Source organism: Ornithorhynchus anatinus, chromosome X4 (genome assembly GCF_004115215.2).
Source record: "Ornithorhynchus anatinus isolate Pmale09 chromosome X4, mOrnAna1.pri.v4, whole genome shotgun sequence".
Taxonomy (NCBI): Eukaryota; Metazoa; Chordata; class Mammalia; order Monotremata; family Ornithorhynchidae; genus Ornithorhynchus; species Ornithorhynchus anatinus.
This window is the reverse complement of record NC_041752.1, coordinates 1,492,858-1,512,349: the sequence shown is the minus strand read 5'-3', so window position 1 is coordinate 1,512,349 and position 19,492 is coordinate 1,492,858. Positions and strand designations below refer to the sequence as shown.

At 65.8% G+C, this 19,492-nt stretch overlaps 3 protein-coding genes and 1 non-coding gene across 5 annotated transcripts; 3 read left to right on the top strand and 1 right to left on the bottom strand.

The window, feature by feature from the left end:
• The first annotated feature begins 417 nt into the window (after positions 1 to 417).
• LPCAT3 (lysophosphatidylcholine acyltransferase 3) lies at positions 418 to 6,836 on the top strand. The gene is made up of 12 exons (XM_029054509.2): positions 418 to 530; positions 4,112 to 4,219; positions 4,313 to 4,419; positions 4,533 to 4,626; positions 4,713 to 4,750; positions 4,895 to 5,073; positions 5,157 to 5,265; positions 5,411 to 5,497; positions 5,571 to 5,737; positions 5,872 to 6,019; positions 6,106 to 6,264; positions 6,367 to 6,836. The coding sequence occupies exons 1-12, from the start codon at positions 434 to 436 to the stop codon at positions 6,481 to 6,483; spliced, it is 1,410 nt and encodes a 469-aa protein (XP_028910342.1). The 5' UTR covers positions 418 to 433; the 3' UTR covers positions 6,484 to 6,836.
• Positions 6,837 to 6,908: 72 nt separating this feature from the next.
• EMG1 (EMG1 N1-specific pseudouridine methyltransferase) lies at positions 6,909 to 11,037 on the bottom strand. Its single transcript, XM_029054172.2, has 6 exons — positions 10,888 to 11,037; positions 7,960 to 8,061; positions 7,711 to 7,852; positions 7,497 to 7,555; positions 7,266 to 7,415; positions 6,909 to 7,176 (listed from the first exon to the last, which is right to left on the bottom strand). Exons 1-6 carry the CDS (start codon positions 11,035 to 11,037, stop codon positions 7,063 to 7,065), a joined length of 717 nt encoding a protein of 238 aa, XP_028910005.1. The 3' UTR covers positions 6,909 to 7,062.
• An 83-nt stretch (positions 11,038 to 11,120) lies between these two features.
• On the top strand, positions 11,121 to 16,629 carry PHB2 (prohibitin 2). 2 transcript variants are annotated; one of them, XM_029054556.1, is made up of 11 exons: positions 11,121 to 11,201; positions 11,491 to 11,624; positions 12,701 to 12,785; positions 12,896 to 12,975; positions 13,767 to 13,951; positions 14,799 to 14,928; positions 15,015 to 15,118; positions 15,532 to 15,609; positions 15,696 to 15,772; positions 15,923 to 15,928; positions 16,274 to 16,629. In XM_029054556.1, exons 2-11 carry the CDS (start codon positions 11,498 to 11,500, stop codon positions 16,302 to 16,304), a joined length of 903 nt encoding a protein of 300 aa, XP_028910389.1. In that variant the 5' UTR covers positions 11,121 to 11,201; positions 11,491 to 11,497; the 3' UTR covers positions 16,305 to 16,629. The 2 variants fall into 2 exon arrangements, with proteins under 2 accessions (XP_028910389.1, XP_028910388.1); XM_029054555.2 differs by lacking the exon at positions 11,121 to 11,201 and adding an exon at positions 11,286 to 11,358.
• On the top strand, positions 15,205 to 15,474 carry LOC114807853. The gene has a single exon (XR_003755892.1). It is a non-coding gene; the product is annotated as a small nucleolar RNA U89 (small nucleolar RNA).
• Positions 16,630 to 19,492: the final 2,863 nt, after the last annotated feature.

Here is a 19,492-nt window from a genome sequence, read left to right as displayed (position 1 = left end):
ATTGTCCGGGCCCCGATGGGCTCGTCCGTCCCGCCGCGCTCGGCACCCGTCCCGACCGGCCGCCAGGCGGCGCTCCCCCAGCGGTGGCCCAGTAACCCCGGCGCGCGACCGACCCGCAGTAACCCCGGCTCGGGCGGGGGCCGCCCCGCCCCCCCCCCGCCCCGCCCCTCGCCTGCTCCGGCCGCGGCCAATGGGCGTCCGCGGCCCCGCCCCGCCGTCCAATGGCGCCGCGGCCGGGCCCGGCGGTCCGCCAATGGGCGCGCCCCTTCCGGCCGCGCGGCGGGAGCCAATGGGGGCGCGGGGGGAGGGGCGGGGGAGGGGAGAAGGGTCGGGCGCGCGGGCCCGGGCGGCATTCGGGGCGCGCGCTCCCTGCGGAGGGAGGGGGAGGGGAGAAGGGGGAGGAGGGGCGCCGGGGGGGGGGGTCGCCGCGGCCATGACAGTGGGGGAGCGGGGCTTCGGGCTGGGGCCGCTGGCCGCGGCCCTGGGGGCGTCGGAGCAGGCGCTGCGGCTCATCCTCTCCATCTTCCTCGGTGAGGACCCCCCCCCTTTTCCCCCTCCCTCCCCCCCCCCCGGGACTGTACTGAGCGCCCGGGCGCCCCCCCTCCCCACCGGCCGCCTTCCAAGGGGGAGGGGCGGCGGGGGAAGGAGGGGCCCCAAAAGTTGGGCGGCTCGCACAAGGTCACGCAGCAGGCAGGTGGCCGGGGGGGGGGCGGGGGAGGACTGGAACTCGGGTCTCCTGACTCGCAGGCCCCGGATCTTGCCACCGGGCCCAGACTAGGGAGCCCTTTCCACCGGGCTCGGGTCCTTTGCAGCAGGCCCGGGTTAGGTAGCCCTTTCCACCAGAAGCAGGTCCCTTGCACCGGGTTCGGGTCCTTTGCACCAGGCCCAGGTCAGGTAGCCCCTCTCCACCAGGCCCGGCATCTTGCCACCAGCCCCAGACTAGGGAGCCCTTTCCACCGGGCTCGGGTCCTTTGCACCAGGCCCGGGTTAGGTCGCCCTTTGCACCAGGTTCAGGCCCTTTGCACCGGGCCCAGACTAGGGAGCCCTTTCCACCGGGCTCAGGTCCTTTGCAGCGGGCCACGGTAGGTAGCCCTTTCCACCAGGCCCAGGCTCTTTCCACCAGGCCGGGTTAAGTAGCCCTTTCCACCGGGCCCAAGCCCTTTCCACCGGGCCCAGCCTCTTTTCCCACCAGGCCGGGTTAAGTAGCCCTTTCCACCGAGTCCAGGCCCTTTGCACCAGGCCAGATCGGGTATCTCTTTCCACCAGGCCAGGTTAGGTAGCCTCTCCCTACCCGCCCACACCCCCTCTTCTGCACCCTCCCTCTCCCCAAACCGGTAGCGGGCAGCCCGAATCGGGCTGTTTTTATCCGCCCCCTCTCCGGTCGGTTTCCTTCCCTCCTGACATGTCACTTCTATCTGGGCCTCGCGATCTGTCCATCTCCCCGCGTGTCCCGGGGCCCGGCTCCACGTCGCCGCGCCTCTTACCCTCCGCCCTGACGGTGAGATACGATCTGGGTCGTCGGTTTGCTCCGAGGACTTTCTGGGTCGGGCCCCGCCCCGCCGGGCGGGCGGTTATCTTCGGTCACCTCCGCCCCGGGCGAAGGGTCGAGGTCGGCCGCGTCCGTCCGAGGGTTCGGATCGGCTTCGGGAGGACTTGGGTCGCCCGCTCGCACGGGGAACGCCCTCGTGTGAGACGGGTGCCGGGCCCGACCCGATGGAGAGAATGATCGTCATCGAGGTGTCTACCCCGTGGCGCCAAGCGCTGGGGTAGACACGAGGCGATCGGGTCGGACACGGTCCCCGATCGCGAGAAGGATAATCGTGGTGTTCTTTAGGCGCTTACTCTGTACCGAGCCCCGGGAAGACGCAGGGCGATCGGGTCGGACGCGGTCCCCGACCCGCCGTCCCGATCCCCGTTTCGCGGACGAGGTGACCGAGGCCCAGAGGAGCAACGAGGGTTCTCGGCCCCGGGTCTCGCCGCTTGTACGTTCGATCCGGTATCTACCCCGGCGCTGCGTACGGTACCGGGCGCGTAGGCCGGCGCTTCACGGGTGGCGCGACGTTCCTCGGCGCGGCGCCCGCCGTCCCCTGGGTGTCGGGGCTCCCTTTTCTGGTTGAGCCTGTGCCCACGTTAGCCTTTGGCTCCCGTGGCGTCCGTTTCCGGTCGCTAATTGGATCGCTAGCGTCGGTCTCCCGGTCCGGAGGACGGGGCCGGTGACGGGGAAGTGCGGGGACTGGCCGGACGGTGCCACCGCGGGCCGCCTCTTCTCCCTCCCTCCAGGCGTCCGTGATCACCATTAGTGTTGATGGACTTGTTAGGCGCTTACTATGTGCCAAGCACTGGGTAGAGAAGCAGCGTGGCTCGGGGGGGAGGAGCCCGGGGTTGGGAGTCGGAGATCCTCGCTTCCGATCCCGGCTCCGCCCCTTGTCAACTGGGTGACTTTGGGCAGGTCACTTCTCTGGGCCTCAGTGACCTCATCTGAAAAATGGGGATAATAATGTTGGTATTTTCTAAGCGCTTACTATGTGCAGAGCACTGTTCTAAGCGCTGGGGTTGACACAGGGGAATCGGGTTGTCCCACGTGGGGCTCAGTCTTAATCCCCCATTTTACAGATGAGGTAACTGAGGCACAGAGAAGTTAAGTGACTTGCCCACAGTCACACAGCTGACAAGTGGCAGAGAGGGGATTCGAACCCATGACCTCTGACTCCAAAGCCCGTGCTCTCTCCACTGGGATGAAGACCGGGAGTCCCACGGGGGACAACCGGGTCGCTCCCAGCGCTTAGGACGGTGCTCGGCACGTCGTAAGCGCTGAAGAGACACCATTATTGTTATACAAGTTAATCAGGTTGGACGCGGTCCCTGACTCACGTGGGGCTCACGGTCTTCGTCCCCATTTTCCAGATGAGGTCACTGAGGCCCGGAGACGGGAAGTGACTCACCCAAGGCCACAAAAAACGACGTGGCGGAGCAGGGATCGGAACCCAGGACCGTCCGATTCTCAAGCCCGGGCCCTATCCGCCACGCCGGGCGGCAGATGGGGCTCGGGGGGGGCCGAGGATCCCCCCGGTCCGGCAGGGAGCTCTCCCGCGGACACCGCCGCTCCTGCGGCCCGGCTCTCGGGCGCCAACCCAACCGCCCAAGCCCCCCACCGGCTCTCCCGTCTCGCCATCCCGACGGGCGGCACCGGGTTTGGAGCGGGCTTTTGTTTTCGAGGCGCCGGCACAATCATCATCCCGTCCCCTTCCCACGATTTCCCCGTGAGGAAGGGCGAGGCCGGCAGGCCTCCCCACTTTCCCCCCCGTTTCCCAGGGGAGGAAGCCGAGGCCCAGAGGGGTCGAGGGACTCGCCCCAGGCCGCACGGCGGCAGGTCGGGCCCCGGAGACGAGACCCCGGGCCGGGCATCGTCCACCCGGGCCGTCCCGCTCTGCAGGAGGCGGCCGGTGGTGTTCAGAAACGCACAGTCGGACGGCCTAGGGGGTCGGGGGACAGACGATGGGAAGCCCTGGGCAGGGTTCCCCGCCCTCTGCCCCGGGGGTGATCGTTCTCTGCCCTCGAGGCCTCGGCAGGCGCCCATCAAAGCCGCGTAAGGTGAGTAAGGCCAGCCGAGGAAGAGGAAGGATTGGCGTGAGGAAGCTCAAAACCCCGGCCGCCGCCTCCCCGAAGGAATGTACGCGGTGGAGGGAGGCGGGAGGCGGACGCCCGGGCGTGGCGGGAGCTTTGGACCAGTCACTCGATCGTATTTACCGAGCGCAGAGCACTGGACTGAACGCTTGGGAGAGTCCGATCGAACCAGATAACGGACATTCCAGAACCAGATCGTCCTCCGGCTCCCGCCTCTCACCGGGCGCCCCCTCCCAACTCCCGGGGGTCCCGGGTGACCCGCAGAGTCCCCGGCCGGAGTGGCTCACGGGGGGCGGCCGACGGGCCGGTGCCCCGTGGTCCGGGCGGCGAAGGCCTCGCGGCGGGCTGAGGCCACTGGGCCGTCCCGGCCCCAGAGCGAGCGAGACGCCCGGATGTCCCGAGGCTGGGGTGCGGCCACCCCTCCGTGGCCCGGGCCGGCCCTGGGCCCTCACTCTCCTCCCCGCTTTCTCCCCTCCCTCCCTCCCAGGCTACCCCCTGGCCTTGTATCATCGCCACTTCCTCTTCTACAAGGACTGCTACCTCACCCACCTCTTCCACGTCTTCTCGGGCATCTCCATCGCCTACTTCAACTTCGGTGAGCGGGCGGGGACGGAGGGCGCGGCCCGAGGGGACCGGGGCGGGCCCCGGCCGGCCGTGACGGGCCGCTCCCTCCCTCCGCCCGCCGCAGGGACTCAGCTGTACCACTCGCTGTTATGCATCGGGCTGCAGTTCCTCATCCTGCGCCTCATGGGCCGGACCGTCACCGCCGTCCTCACCACCTTCTGTTTCCAGATGGTGAGTGGGCCTCAGTCCCCCCCCCCCGCCCCGCGATGGAGGAGGGGATCCCGGGGCGGGTCCGGGGCGGGCGACGTCGGGACCCGTCAACCCGCCCCCTCCGCGGTCCCCAGGCCTACCTGCTGGCCGGCTACTACTACACCGCCACCGACCAATACGACATCAAGTGGACGATGCCCCACTGCGTCCTGACGCTCAAGCTGATCGGTGAGTGCGGACGCCCGTCCGTCCCTCCGGCCGGTGGCCCCCGGGCCCGGGCGCGTGACCGAGCCGCTCTCCCCGCCCCCCCCCAGGTCTGGCCATCGACTACTACGACGGAGGGAAGGATCAGGTAGGCCCCGGCGAGGGCACGGCCCGCCCCCGGGGGGGGCGGGCCGGCGGGGAGGGGGCCGGCTGGGGCCGGGCGGCGGGTGAGGAGGTGAGGGCCGGGTTGGCGGACCGTGCCCGAGCCCCCCGCCCCGTCCCCCCTGCGCAGCGAGCCCTGTCGGCGGAGCAGCGGGACCAGGCCCTGCGCGGGGTGCCCAGCCTCCTGGAGGTGGCCGGCTTCTCCTACTTCTACGGGGCCTTCCTCGTGGGGCCCCAGTTCTCCATGAACAACTACATGAAGCTGGTGCGCGGCGAGATGACCGACGACCCCGGCAAGAAGCCCAACAGGTAGCCCCGGACACGGGCGGACGGGCGGCCTCCCCCCCCGGGGACGGCCGCCCCCTCTGACCCCCGCCCGGGCTCTCCCGCAGCGTGGGGCCGGCCCTGCGGCGACTGGGCCTGGGCCTCTTCTACCTGGTAGGCTACACGCTCTTCAGCCCCTACATCACCGACGACTACCTGCTGACCGCCGACTACGCCGTGAGTGCCCCCGCGGGGGCCGGTCGGGCTCGGCGCCGCGGGAGGGGCGGGCGACCCCGTCGGGGCAGAGGGGGGCGAGGCCCGGGACGGGGCGGAAGGGCGACCTGACTCGGTCCCGGGCGGGGGTCTCCTCCTCTCCGGCCAGAGCCGTCCCTTCTGGTTCCGCTGCGTGTACATGATGGTCTGGGGCAAGTTCGTGCTCTACAAATACGTCACCTGCTGGCTGGTCTCGGTGAGTGGCGGCGGGGCGGGGGCGGGTCCGGGCCCGGCCGGACGCGCCCAGCGAGCCCCTCGCCTCCCACCAGGAAGGAGTGTGCATCCTCAGCGGGCTGGGCTACAACGGGCGTGACGCCCAGGGCCGGCCCCGGTGGGACGCCTGCGCCAACATGAAGGTCTGGCTGTTCGAGACGACGCCCCTCTTCAATGGCACCATCGCCTCCTTCAACATCAACACCAACAGCTGGGTGGCCTGGTAAGCCGGGGGGCGGTGCCCAGACCCCCAGTCCCGTGAGGGAGGGCCGGCGGCGGCGGCGGCCACTTGCGGCGCCTCGGGGGCGGGAAGAAGCGGTGGGTGACCCGGGCGCCCCGTCCCCATCCCGGCCCCAGGTACATCTTCAAGAGGCTCAAGTTCCTGGGCAACAAGCTCCTGTCCCAGGGGATCACGCTGCTCTTCTTGGCCCTGTGGCACGGCCTCCACTCGGGCTACCTGGTCTGCTTCCAGCTGGAGTTCCTCATCATCATCGTGGAGCGGCAGGTAGCCGCGGGCGGGCCGGCCGGGGGGCGGGGGCCGCGGCCCCGGGGCTCCGGCCGCAGCCTCTCCCCTCCCCGTCCTCCCCCCAGGCCACCCAGCTGATCCGGGAGAGCCCCTTCCTCAGCGCCTTGGCCGACGTCACACTCCTGAAGCCCTTCTTCTACCTTGCCCAGCAGACCGTGCACTGGGTCTTCATGGGCTACTCCATGACGGCCTTCTGCCTCTTCACGTGGGACAAGTGGTTCCAGGTGAGGGGGACGGGGCAACGGGCGGGGAGGGGGCGGGGCGCGGCCCGACACGAAGCCCCTCGCCCCCCTCCCCCGGCTCCTGACTCCCGTCTCCCCCGGCAGGTCTACAAGTCCGTGTACTTCATGGGCCACGTGTTTTTCTTCAGCCTGCTCTTCCTGCTGCCGCGGGTGCACAAGGTCATGGTGCCGAGGAAAGAGAAGTTAAAAAAGGCGGAGTGAGCCGCCCCGCCGCGGGGAGGCCGGGCGAGCCGGAGCGGCGGACGGGGAGGGGGCCCGGCCCCACCCTCCGTCTCCCACGGGGGGCCCCGGGGCCGCGGGGAGGACAGGCGGAAGGCCGGGGTGCCCGCGCCCGCCCGTGCCTGTCCGGGGCCAAATCGGGGGCGAGGGGCCCACTCCGTCCCGCTCGCCGCCCCGCACGTTGCCTTATCTGCGTCCCGCCCCCGAGGGGAGGCCCCTCCCTCGGCCCCCGACCCCGACGCGGGGGGGTGCGGGCGGGCCGGGCTCCCCCCGGGCCGTTTTTCTACCTTGGAATTGTATCGGATAAAATCACCCGTGCGGTCCGTTTTTCACCCCCAGGGCTCCCGGCCCCTTCCTTCCGCCGCCCCCTCCCCGCCCCCCCCGACGCGGGCAGGGCTGCGGGCGCCTCGGGTCAGAGCGAGGTTTAATGAGCAGCGGAGGTGGGGCCCGTCCCGTGCGGGGCCCCCCAGCCCCGGAGTCCCACGGAGGAAGCCGGCGGCGCCCGGCGGTCCCGGGCCCCCCCCCGAAGGCCGCGGTCGGCTGGGCCCGGGGGGCCCGCGGTCAGACGACGCCCCAGGCCTCCTCGAAGGCCGTGGTTAGCTTGGCACAAGTCAGGGCCGCCGACAGGGGGTAGTTGCTGAGGGAGACGGTCTTCTCCGTGTAATCCACGTCCAGCTGGGGGCCGGAAGAGCGACGGGGGCTCAGCGGGGCCGCCGGCGGGCCCCCGGCCCCCCACCCCACCCCCCACGAGCGCGGCCACTCACCGCTCCGTGGGCAAAGGCCCCCACGACGAAGACGATGGGGTCGGCGGCGGGCGCCAGGCGCCGGGCGTCGCTGACCGTGGGGACGGAGAAGCTGGTGCCCACCTTGACGCAGCCCGGGGGGAAATGGTCCGACACGGGGTTCTTGATCACCTGCGGCCGACGGCGGGCGTGAGGGGAGGGGGCCTTCGCCACGGACCCCCCCCCCCCCCCCCCCCGGCCCCCATCCCTCACCTTCAGCAGCTTCTGGGGGCCGTCAGCCGCGCGGACGCTGAGTTTGTGCAGGAGCTGAACTGGGGGGAGAGGGTCAGCCGTCACCTGTGGGGGCCCCGGGAGACGCCCCCGCCCCGGTAACGCCGGGCGGCGCCCCGTCCCTCGCCCGACCTCGCCCTGAGGCCGGAGCGACGCCACCCGCCCCGGGGGGCCGGAGCCGGAGCCCCCGCCTCACCCATGAGGCCGCAGAAGCGGTCGAAGGTGCGGGGGATGCGCGTCTGGGGGTTCACTTCGATCAGGACGTTCTTCCGGGTGTGGATGTAGACCTGGAGCAGGCCCGCCCGGTTGAGGGGGCTGTCCATCAGCATCAGCAGGCTCTGGGGTGGGGGCGGGGGACACGGAGGACGCGAGTGTCGGGGGGCCCCGCGCGGCCTTCCGTCCCCAGAGCCTCCCCTCCCGGGGCCGCGGGCCCGTCGCCCCGTACCTGGTGGGTGATGTCGGGCCTCACGTCGCCCGGGTCCCGCCCGGCCTTCAGCAGCACCGACTTGTGCTTGTCGCAGTTGAGCAGCTCGAACGTCTTCCCCACCTGCGGTTGGGGGAGTCTACATCATCTGTGAACCCCAACTGGCCTCCCCCGGCCCGACTCCGCGGGCTCCCCCCACCCCCCGTTCGAGGGTGAGGGCCAGGACGACGGCCGGCAGATGAGTTACAGCGACGATGCGGAATGCAAGCCTGCTGTGGGCAGGGGACCGGGTCCGCCGCCTCGGTCGGACCGTACTCGAGCGCTCAGTACAGTGCTCCGCACGCAGTGAGCGCTCCGTACGGTGACTGACCGATCGACTGGCGGGACGGGAGAGGGTCAAGTCCGTGATGGCGGCCAGGTGCCATCGTCCCCTGAATCCGGACAGGATTTTAACCGTCCCGGGACACGTTCCCAGCAACGAACCCGTCTTAACCTCGGAGGTCCTGGGTTCTACTCTCATCACCGCCTCTTGTCGGTTTGCGGCCTTGGGCAAGTCGCTTCTCTGTGCCTCCGTTTTCTCATCTACAAAATGGGGATCCAATCCTCCTCCTACTTAGACTGGGAACCCCTTAGGAGGCAGGGACAGCATCCAGCCTGATTACCCCAGCACTCAGTACAGTACTTAGCACTTAGTAGGCATTTAACACGCACCTCAATTTAGTAATTAGACTTTATAACAGACTATAAGCTTGTTTGGGACAATTATCTGCTAATTCTACTCTCCCAGGCATTTACTACAGTGCACTGCACATAATAAGCACTCAATAAATACCCCTGATTGAACTTCAAGCACTTTATAGTCCCCCAGCATTTACATTCTTATCCGTAACTTATTATATTATTCATTCGGTCATATTTATTGAGCGCTTACTGTGTGCAGAGCACTGTACTAAGTCCTTGGGAGAGGACAATATAACAACCCACAACGAGCTCACAGTTTAGGGGGGGAAATGAATGTCTGTATCCCCCCCTCTACACTATAAGCTCCCTGTGGGCAGGAAATGTGTTTACTGCCTCTGTTATAATGTCCTCTCCCAAACGCTTACTACAGTACCCTGCCCCGAGTAAATCGCTCGAAAAAGACCATCGGCTGTGACTATTAGTGGAAGACGAGAACGCTCTTCCCCACTGCCCAGGCGGGGAAACTGAGGCCCAGAGACTAGGTGGCCGGATCCCGGCCTGGGAGCCAGAAGGCCACGAGCTCTAATCCCCGCTCCACCACTTGTCTGTTTTGGGGCCATGGGTAGGTCACTTCATTTCTCTGGGCCTCAGTGACCTCATCTGTAAAATGGGGATGAAGACTGGGAGCCTCGCGTGGGTCAACCTCATCACCTTGTATCCCCCCCCCACGGCGCTTAGAACAGTGCTCTGCACCTAGTAAGCGCTTAGGAAATACCATCAATATTATGAATTATTAATAAATAAATTAGAGAAGCAGTGTGGCTCTGTGGCAAGAGCCCGGGCTTGGGAGTCAGAGGTCACGAGTTCGAATCCCAGCTCCGCCACCTGTCAGCTGTGTGACTTTGGGCCAGTCACTTCACTTCTCTGGGCCTCAGTGACCTCATCTGGAAAATGGGGATGAAGATCGGGAGCCCCACGGGGGGGGGCAACCTGATGACCTCGTATCACCCCAGCGCTTAGAACAGTGCTCGGCACCTGATAAGCGCTTCACAAATACCGACATTATTATTAAAATGGGGATGGAGATTGGGAGCCCCACGGGAGGGCAACCTGATGACCTTGTATCCCCTCCAGCGCTTAGAACAGTGCTTTGCACCTAGTAAGCGCTTCACAAATACCAACATTATTAGGATTAAAATGGGGATGGAGACCGGGAGCCCCACGTGGGACAACCTGATGATGATAATAATAATGATGGTATTTGTGAAGCGCTTACTACGTGCAGAGCACTGTTCTAAGCGCTGGAGTAATAATAATAATGTTGGTATCTGTTAAGTGCTTACTATGCGCAGAGCACTGTTCTAAGCGCTGGGGGAGAGACAGGGTCATCGGGTTGTCCCACGTGAGGCTCCCAGTTAATCCCCATTTTACAGATGAGGTCACCGAGGCACAGAAGTTATTGATAATAATAATAAAGTTGGTATCTGTCAAGCGCTTACTAGGCGCAGAGCGCTGTTCTAAGCGCTGGGGGAGATCCAGGGTCATCGGCTGGTCCCACGTGAGGCTCAGAGTGAATCCCCATTTTGCAGATGAGGTCACCGAGGCACAGAAGTTAATAATAATAATAATGTTGGTATCTGTTAAGCGCTTACTAGGCGCAGAGCACTGTTCTAAGCGCTGGGGGAGAGACAGGGTCATCGGGTTGTCCCACGTGAGGCTCCCAGTTAATCCCCATTTTACAGATGAGGTCACCGAGGCACATAAGTTATTGATAACAATAATAAAGTTGGTATCTGTCAAGCGCTTACTAGGCGCAGAGCGCTGTTCTAAGCGCCGGGGGAGATCCAGGGTCACCGGCTGGCCCCACGTGAGCCTGAGAGCGAATCCCCATTTTGCAGATGAGGTGACGGAGGCCCAGAGAAGTGACCTGCCCCCAGCCCCACGGAGGCCAAGGGGCAGGGGGCGGGATTCGAACCCACGACGTGCGCCTCCCGAGCCCGGCTGAGCCACGCTGCTTCTCGGCGGCGACTTCCCGGCGCTCAGGACGGCGTCGGGCGCCTAGGAGGCGGTTCCCGGACGCCACCGCGGGGCTGATGGTGGTCAAGGGCCTCAGTCGATGAATGAATGAATGAATGAATGAATGAATGAGTGAGCGAATGAATGAATGAATGAATGCACGTGGGGGCACGCGCGGGGCTGGTCCCGGGCTCCTCCCCTCCCTTTCCCTCCCCTCCCTTTCCCTCCCCTCCCCTCCCCTCCCCCCGGTACCTTGACGGTCTCCAGACTGGCCCCCTCCAACACCACCACGAGCCTGCGTCCGGCGGCCCTGCTGCCGGCGCCCAAGCAGGGCCGCTTCGGGGGCGGCCCGTCCCCGCGCCCGCCGCCGCCGCACGCCTCCGGCCCCCCGCCCGCCGCCATCTTGCCACCGGAAGTCGCCCTGCCCCGACTCGGGCCCCGCCGGAAGCCGCCCTGCCCCGACCTCCACCGGAAGTCGCCCTGCCCCGACCGGAAGCCGCCCCGGCGCCCGCCTTCCCCCCGTGCGGACCATCACCCCGCTCCTCGCCGTCTACTCTAAAGAAATAGTAGGTCTACTCTAAACGGGAGTTATGGAGTATTTCGGTCTGGACCCCGCGCCGGCCCGGAAGCGGCGGCGGGGAGGGGGGGGGCTTCCGGTCACGTGGGAGGCTTCCGCTGCCCTTTCTCCTGCAGCCGTTTGGAGGGGCGGCCTCGTGGGGAGAGGTGTGGGGCGCGCGGGTCGGGGCGGGCCGGGGGGCGGGGGGGTGACCTCTCCGTGACCTCGCCGTGACCTCTCCCCGACCTCTCCCCCTCCCGGTCCCGTCCCGTCCCGTCCCGTCCCGTCCCGTCCCGCAGCGCGTCGATGGCCCAGAACCTGAAGGACCTGGCGGGGCGGCTGCCGGCGGGGCCCCGGGGCCTGGGCACGGGGCTGAAGCTGCTGCTGGGGGCGGGAGCCCTGGCCTACGGCGTCCGGGAGTCCGTCTTCACAGGTCAGCCTCGACCTTTGACTGCCCCCCTCCCTTCCCCCCATAACGCTGCTATTTGCACGGCGCTTCCTCGGTGCGGAGCGCTGCTGGGGGAGATCCAGGGTCATCAGGCGGGCCCGCGCGACGCCCTCTGCATCCCCATTTCGCAGACGAGGTCACTGAGAAGTGAAGCGACTCGGTTCGGTCCCCCGGCTGACAAGGGGCCGGGGCGCCATTCGAACCCGTGACCTCGGGCTCCCCAGCCCGGGCTCTTGCCACCGAGCCGCGCTGCGTGTCGTCGTCCCCCCCCCCCCGAGAACTCAGGGGCAAGAGCCCGGCTGGGGAGTCCGAGGTCACGGGTTCGAATCCCGCCTCTGCCCCCTGGCAGCTGGGGATGAGGCCCTTCACTTCTCTGGGCCTCAGTTTCCTCCTCTGTCAAATGGGGAGGAAGACTGGGAGCCCCACGGGGGACCACCTTGTATCCCCCCAGCGCTTAGAACAGTGCTCTGTACGTAGTAAGCGCTTAACAAATACCAACATTATTATAATGATTCTCTGGGCCTCAGTTCCCTCCTCTGTCAAATGGGGGTGAAACTGTGAGCCCCACGTGGGACCACCTGATGACCTTGTATCCCCCCCAGCGCTTAGAACAGTGCTCTGCACGTAGTAAGCGCTTAACGTACCGACATTATTATTATTCTCTGTGCCTCAGTTCCCTTCTCTATCAAATGGTGATGAAAACTGTGAGCCTCACGTGGGACAACCTGATGACCCAGTACCTCCCCCAGTGCTTAGAACTGTTGCTCTGCACATAGTAAGGGCTTAACAAATACCAACATTCTTATTCAGAGGTCATGGGTTCGAATCCCGGCTCTGCCCCTTGTCAGCTGGGGGACCGTGGGCAAGTCTCTTCACTTCCCTGGGCCTCAGTGACCTCATCTGGAAAGTGGGCAATAAGACTGTGAGCCTCACGTGGGACAACTTGATTACCCTGTATCCACCCCGGCGCTTAGAACAGTGCTCTGCACATAGTAAGCGCTTAACAAATACCGGCATTATTAGTATTATTACCTTTGACCCCGACCTACCTGTGTCTGCAGTGGAGGGCGGGCAGCGGGCCATCTTCTTCAACCGCATCGGGGGCGTGCAGCAGGACACCATCCTGGCCGAGGGGCTGCATTTCAGGTAACCTCGCGGGGGGGGGGGGAGGGGCGACGACGACCCCCCCCCAGCGTGGGGGGAGGGTGGAGTGGGGGAGGGGACCCCCATCACCCCACCCTCCCCCTCCCCACCAGGATCCCCTGGTTCCAGTACCCCATCATCTATGACATCCGCGCTCGGCCACGCAAGATCTCCTCCCCGACCGGCTCCAAAGGTGAGCAGGGGCCCGTGGGCTGGCGGTGGGCGGGGGGGGGATGCCTTTTTACTGTCCATCGGGCTCTGCCGGGCGCTTAGCACAGTGCCCTGCACCCGGGAAGCGCTCAGTCATTGCACTTGACCGGGGGGTGAAGCCCCCCGACCCAAGGCAGGGCCGGGCAGCAGCCTGGCCCCGCTCCCTTTCTTCCATCCCCCCTCCCGGCCCCACAGCGCTTTATAAATCATTCAGTAGTATCTATTGGGCGCTTAGTATGTGCAGAGCACTGGACTAAGCGTTTGGAATGGACAATTCGGCAACAGATCGAGACCATCCCCGCCCAACGACGGGCTCTCGGTCTCAAGGGGGGAGACAGCAGAGCAAAAGAGAGCAAAACAAAAACAAGACAGCATCGTCAAGATGAATAGAATCAAGGAGATATACACCTCGTTAATAAAATAAATAGGGTAATAAATCATATATACAAGTGAGCACAGTGCCGAGGGGAGGGGGAAGAGCAGAAGGAAGGGGCGGGTGGTTCAGGCTGGGAAGGCCTCTTGGAGGAGATGAGCTCTCAGTAAGCGCTTATAATAATAATGTTGGTATTTGTTAAACGCTTACTATGTGCCGAGCACTGTTCTGAGCGCCGGGGTGGAGACGGGTTAATCCAGTTGTCCCACGTGAGGCTCACGGTCCTCTTCCCCATTTTACAGATGAGGGGACTGAGGCAAAGAGCAGTACGCAGTACGGCGCTCGCTAGATAGGGTTGTCCGGCCTGGCCGACCGGCCCTGAGCGTGTCGATCCCCTCCAGATCTGCAGATGGTGAACATCTCCCTGCGGGTCCTGTCGCGGCCCAACGCCCTGGAGCTGCCCAGCATGTACCAGCGTCTGGGGCTGGACTACGAGGAGCGGGTTCTGCCCTCCATCGTCAACGAGGTGCTCAAGAGCGTCGTGGCCAAGTTCAACGCCTCCCAGCTCATCACTCAGCGGGCCCAGGTCTGAGTTCGGGGCGGGGAGAGGGACCTCACCCGCCCCGGGCCCACCACCCCGTCATCCCCCCCGGACCCTCGTGCCGCCTAATCGTCCGTCGAGGACATCTCTCGAACGCTTTGCTCCGTACCGGAGGAACCGCGTGGCCTGGTGGGTGGAGCCTGGGCGTCGGGAGAACCTGGGTCCTAATCCCCACCCTGCCGCCTGTCTGCTCTGTGACCTTGGAGAGGTTTCTCAGTTCCCTCATCTGTGAAACGGGGGGGTTGAGACCTTGAGCCCCGTGTGGGACAGGGACCGTTGTCCCCAGTACAAGGGAGTCCGGTGAGACGGTCCCTGTCCCGCATGGGGCCGGGAGTCTAGGAGAGCGAGCGTGTTAATAGTAACGGTAATGACCGTGGCATCTGTTAGGCGCTTATCACGTGCCAGGCGCTGAACTGTTCTGAACAAGTAAATAGGGTTGGACACGGTCTCCATCCCCGTTTTTACAGCTGAGGGAACTGGGGCGGAGGGAGGCGAAGGGATTGCCCAAGGTCACGCGGCAGACAGGGGTAAAGCCCCGATTAGAACCCAGGCCCTTCTGACTGAGAAGGGCCGTGCTCTGTTTCTCTTGTCCCTATTTGCCAGGGGAGGAAATGGGGCCAGGAAGGTTAATTGAATTGCCCGAGGTCACGCGGAGGCTCAGCTCATTCCCCCAGGCTGCCGACCTACCTCCTCCCCGACACGCACAGGGCCAGCTCCCCAGCTCCCCGGGGCCGCAGTCAGTGCCCCGGGGAGGGCAGGAGGGGGTGCCGGGGGCTCCCCTGCCCCCCGCCGGCTGCTGCATCTGCACCCCCCACCCCCTCCAACACCGCAGGTGTCCTTGCTGATCCGGCGGGAGCTGACGGAGCGAGCCAAGGACTTCAGCCTCATCCTGGACGACGTGGCCATCACCGAGCTCAGCTTCAGCCGCGAGTACACGGCCGCCGTGGAGGCCAAGCAAGTGGGTCGGTCTGGCGGGGGGGGAGCCGGGGCGGGAGGGGGAGGGCGGCCTCCGGGGCCGGCCGGCCCGACCCCGAGTCTCCGCCCCCAGCCCAGCAAGAGGCCCAGCGCGCTCAGTTCCTGGTGGAGAAGGCCAAGCAGGAGCAGCGGCAGAAGATCGTGCAGGCCGAGGGGGAGGCCGAGGCCGCCAAGATGATATCCTCCCGCGGGTGACGTCCCCCGGGGGGCGGGGACCGCCCCCACCGTCCCCAAGGCCCCCACCGGCCCTCGCCCTCCTCCGGCCGCATGATGAGACCAAGGCGAATACGACCCCGGAGCTCTCTGCCCTGTGCCCTCCGGCCCCCCGGGGGGGCGGGGGGGATCTGAAATCTTGGCGGGAGCCGCGCCAGCCGCCGGGCCCCGCCGTAAGGCCAGATCGAAAGCAGGACCGGCCTCCTCCGCACCGCGGCTGCTCCCGAGCCTCGGCAGCCGCCCGCGGGAGGGCCCACAGGGGGCCGGGCCGGGCCGGGGGGGGGATCCGGGCCGGAGTGAGCACACGCTTGGGTCTGACGGCCATCGGGGGGGTGGTCCCGGTCTGGACCGCGGCTTTCCTTGACCCGACCCGCCACCTCGGGGAGGCCCTGGGCAAGAACCCCGGCTACATCAAACTGCGCAAGATCCGGGCTGCGCAGAACATCTCCAAAACGGTGAGGCCGGGGGCGGCCCGGGGAGGGGCCGGGGTGGGGGCCGGGTCCCAGCCCCTCTTGACTCACACCTCCCCACCCGACTCCAGATCGCCACGTCACAGAACCGAGTCTACCTGACGGCCGATAACCTCGTGCTGAACCTACAGGACGAGAGTTTCACCCGGTGAGCGGGGCCTGCTGTCGCCCTACCCCCCGGCGGGGCGGGGAGGGCGGGGGGCACAGCCGGGTGGGCTCCCCGTGCCGCCCGCGGGAATGCTAAAATGGGTTTTCTCTCTCCCCCACCCCTCCTTCCGACACCTCCGCCGCCCTCCAGGGGAAGGTAAGCTCAACCGGACCTTGAAACCGCCATTCCGCCATCCCTGGCCCTCGGGCTCCCCTGACAGCGCTCCCCGAAACAGTGCTACCACACGGACCGGGTGGATGGGAGTGGGCAGTAGTAAGGGTATTTATTAAGTACTTATTGGGGACAGAGCATTGGGAAGTAACGTTAAGGTGAGAGTCTTGAAACAGGACTAAACCATACAAGGAGAAGACACTTGAAAGACGAGCGACGAAGGCCCCAAGCGTCAGGCGGTGGAGGGAAGGGGAGAAGTGGGTCAGTAGAGCGCTCTGCCGAGGAGTAAGCGCTCAGATACGACTGAATGGGCCGCCTGTCTCCCCACAGCGACAGCCTCCTGGTCAAGGGCAAGAAGTGAGTGCGAGAGAACGGCGTCTCGGGAGTTGCCGGTCCTCGGTGCCCCCCGCCCAACCCGCAGAGGGGCCCGGGGGGCCGCACCAGCATCACGTGACTCCCCCGGCGCGCCCTCCCCATCACCCCCCCCCCAACACACACACACACACACACACACACACGGGACGAATGAAGTGCCGTCCTGCACCCCACTCCCCCAATGGAGGAGGCGGGGGCTCAGGACCACCTGTGATTTCTCTGCTGTGCCGGCCGCCTCCCTCCTTCCTCTCCTCCCCGGGGACAGGAGGCGGCAGCCCACGGTTATCAATAAATTTTTATTACGCAGTAAACGCTTTTGCGTCCATACGGCGGGGGACAACGGGGATCTCACAGCTCCTATCCCCCCGCGGGCATCTGGGCCAGGCTCTGCCAGGGAAACTGAGGCTGGGGGAGTGGAGGGCAGGGCAAGGGCCGAGAGCCCACCCACACATGATGCTCCGTGCGGGTCAGATGATCAAGTCCTCCGTCCGTCCCCCCCTTCCCACCACACACTTGACGTGGCTCCAGAGAAAGGCAAGGGCCCCTTTGGCCAGCTGCGGGACCTTGGACTTCAGCTTCCTCAACTGTGAAATGGGAAAATGTCACCTCTCCCGTTGGGGGGTTGGAATGCGACGGGGGGGCGACTGCCAAAAATGAACAGGAATTATCCAGTCCCCACAGCGCTTAGGTACATACCTGTCACTTAGATCTATGCCTGCCTCCCCCTCGAGACCGTCAGCTCGTCGTGGGCAGGGGATGCGTCCTTTACGTTGCGCTCTCCAAGCGCCTAGTACAGTGCTCCGGGCACAGTAAGCGCTCAAATACGACCGACAGACGTACACACCCGGGTGATCCCCGTGACGGAGAGTGAGTGAAGACACCAATTCGCTGCCGTTTAAGACACCCCCCCACTGCATCCCGGAGGGCGGGGAGCCCGTCTTACCTGCCAAAGGAGCGAGGCCGAGCGCTCGGTACAGGACTGGAGTCTGTCTGGTATGGGTGCGAGGTCAGAGGTCCCTAGGCCCGGGGTAGGAGGGGGGTGTCCATCACTGAGCCTGGAGCCATCTTTACCAGACAGTGTTAGGAGCCTCGAGGCCACACCACCCGGCACTGCGCTGGAAGACGGCCCCAGGACCAGCCGGGTGGACGGGCCACGCTCCGACCTCGCTGTGGGACTGGCGCTGTCGGTGCGTCGCACGGTCCCAAGCGCCTAGTACGGCGCTCTGCACCCGGCAGGCGCCCAGTAGGACCGAATGAATCCAGACGGAGCCCTCTCCCTCCAGGCCATCGGGCGGCCTGGCCAGTCCTCCGGGGCGATGGACGTCAGGGTGCAGCCACTGGGAAGGGGCCTCCGTCGTTACCCGGCAGTATTAGAGACTCGGACAGGGGCACCCCAACACGGCGGGGTAAGACGGGGGCCCCCACCCCTGACCCCTGACCCCGCCGACACGAGAGGCCAACGGCGGGCCCCGCCGCCCCGACCCCTTGACGGCGTCCCCGGCCAGAGGAGAGGGAGGGAAGACCGCTAACCCTGATGCTCTTCGTCCAGCGCTGACTGTGTGCCAAGCGCTAGGGAGAGACGAGGTCATCGGGTCGTCCCACGTGGGACCCCCGGGCGTCATCCCCGTTTTACGGAACGAGGTCACCGAGGCCCCGAGAAGTGAAGTGGCTTCCTAAGGCCACAGCGCTGACAAGTGGAGGCGGGGGGATTGGAACCCACGTCCTCCGACTCCCAAGCCCGGGCTCTTGCCGCTGGGCCGTGCCGCTTCTCGTCGAGGGAGAGGAAAAGGAGGAAGGGGAGGGGAAGAGGGCGGGGGGGCGTTGTCTCCGTTGCCGAATTGTCCTTTCCAAGCGCTCAGTACAGTGCTCCGCACACAGTAAGTGCTCAATAAATACGATTGAACGAATGAATGAATGAGGGGAGAGAAAATTGGAAAGGGGAGAGAAAACTGGAGACGGAAAAGGAGGGAGAAGAGAGGGGACAGGAAAAGGGAGGGAGGGGAGAGAAAAGTGGAAAGAGGGGAGACAAAAAGGGTGGAAGGGGAGAGAAAATCGGAGAAGGGAAAGGAGGGAGAGGGGGGAAGAAAAGGGAGGAAGGGGGGAGAAAATCGGAGAAGGGAAAGGAGGGAGGGGAGAGAAAACTGGAGAAGAGGGAAGGAGAGGGAGAGGAGAGAAAATAGGAGAAGAGGGAAGATGGAGAAGGGGGGGGAATAGGGAGAGGAGAGGGGAGAGAAAACGAGAAGAGGGAAGAGAGGAGAGAAAAAGGGAGGGAAGGGAGAGAAAATTGGAGGAGAGAAGGGGGAGAAGAGAGCGGGGCAAGGAGGTAGAGGGGAAGGGAGGAGAGGGGAGAGAAAAAGAAAAGGGAAGGGAGGGGCGGGGGGGGGAGGAAAGATGGGAAGGAGTAGGAGGGCGGGGGGGGGTGGGACGGTGATGTGCAGAGGCAGGCGCTGGGCCCTCAAGCCGGGCCCACTGGAGGCTTCGCCCCCACGTACACACCTGGAGCCAGGTAGACGCAGGGGGCCACAGGCGGCCGGGCCCCCGCCAGCTGCCCCCGGCCCCCTCCCTCCCTCCTCCCCCCCCCCCCCGGCTTACCTGGCCGCCCGCCCCACACCGCACCCCCCAAAACCCGCGAGGGGCCCATCGGGGGCCCCGGATCTCCTCCTTCCTTCCTCCTCCTCCTCCTTCCTCCTCCTTCCTCCTCACCTGGCCCCGCCCCTGCACAGGTGTGTCTCCCTGCCATAGGCTGGACCCCCCCCCCACCCCCACCCCCCCGGCCTTAACCCTTTCCCTCTCCCGGCCCCGAACCCGCCAAGGGAGGGGAGCCCGCCGAACCGGGACCCTTCGGGCTCCGCCTCGGAAATCGGGTCGCCCAGGTTGGGAGAGGAGGAGGACGAGGAGGAAGGGGAGGCGAGAAGCAGCGGGGCCCAGCGGGTAGAGGCAGGGCCCCGGGGGGTCAGAGGGACCTGGGTTCTAGTCCCGCCTCCGCCAGGTGTCTGCTGGGTGACCTGGGGCGAGTCACTTCACTTCTCTGGGCCTCCGTGACCCCTTCTGTGAAATGGGGATTAATAATCGCAAGGACGTTGGTATCTGTTACGCGCCCGCTCCGGGCCGAGCGCCGTTCCAAGCGCTGGGGGAGATACAAGGTCATCAGGTTGCCCCACGTAGGGCTCCCGG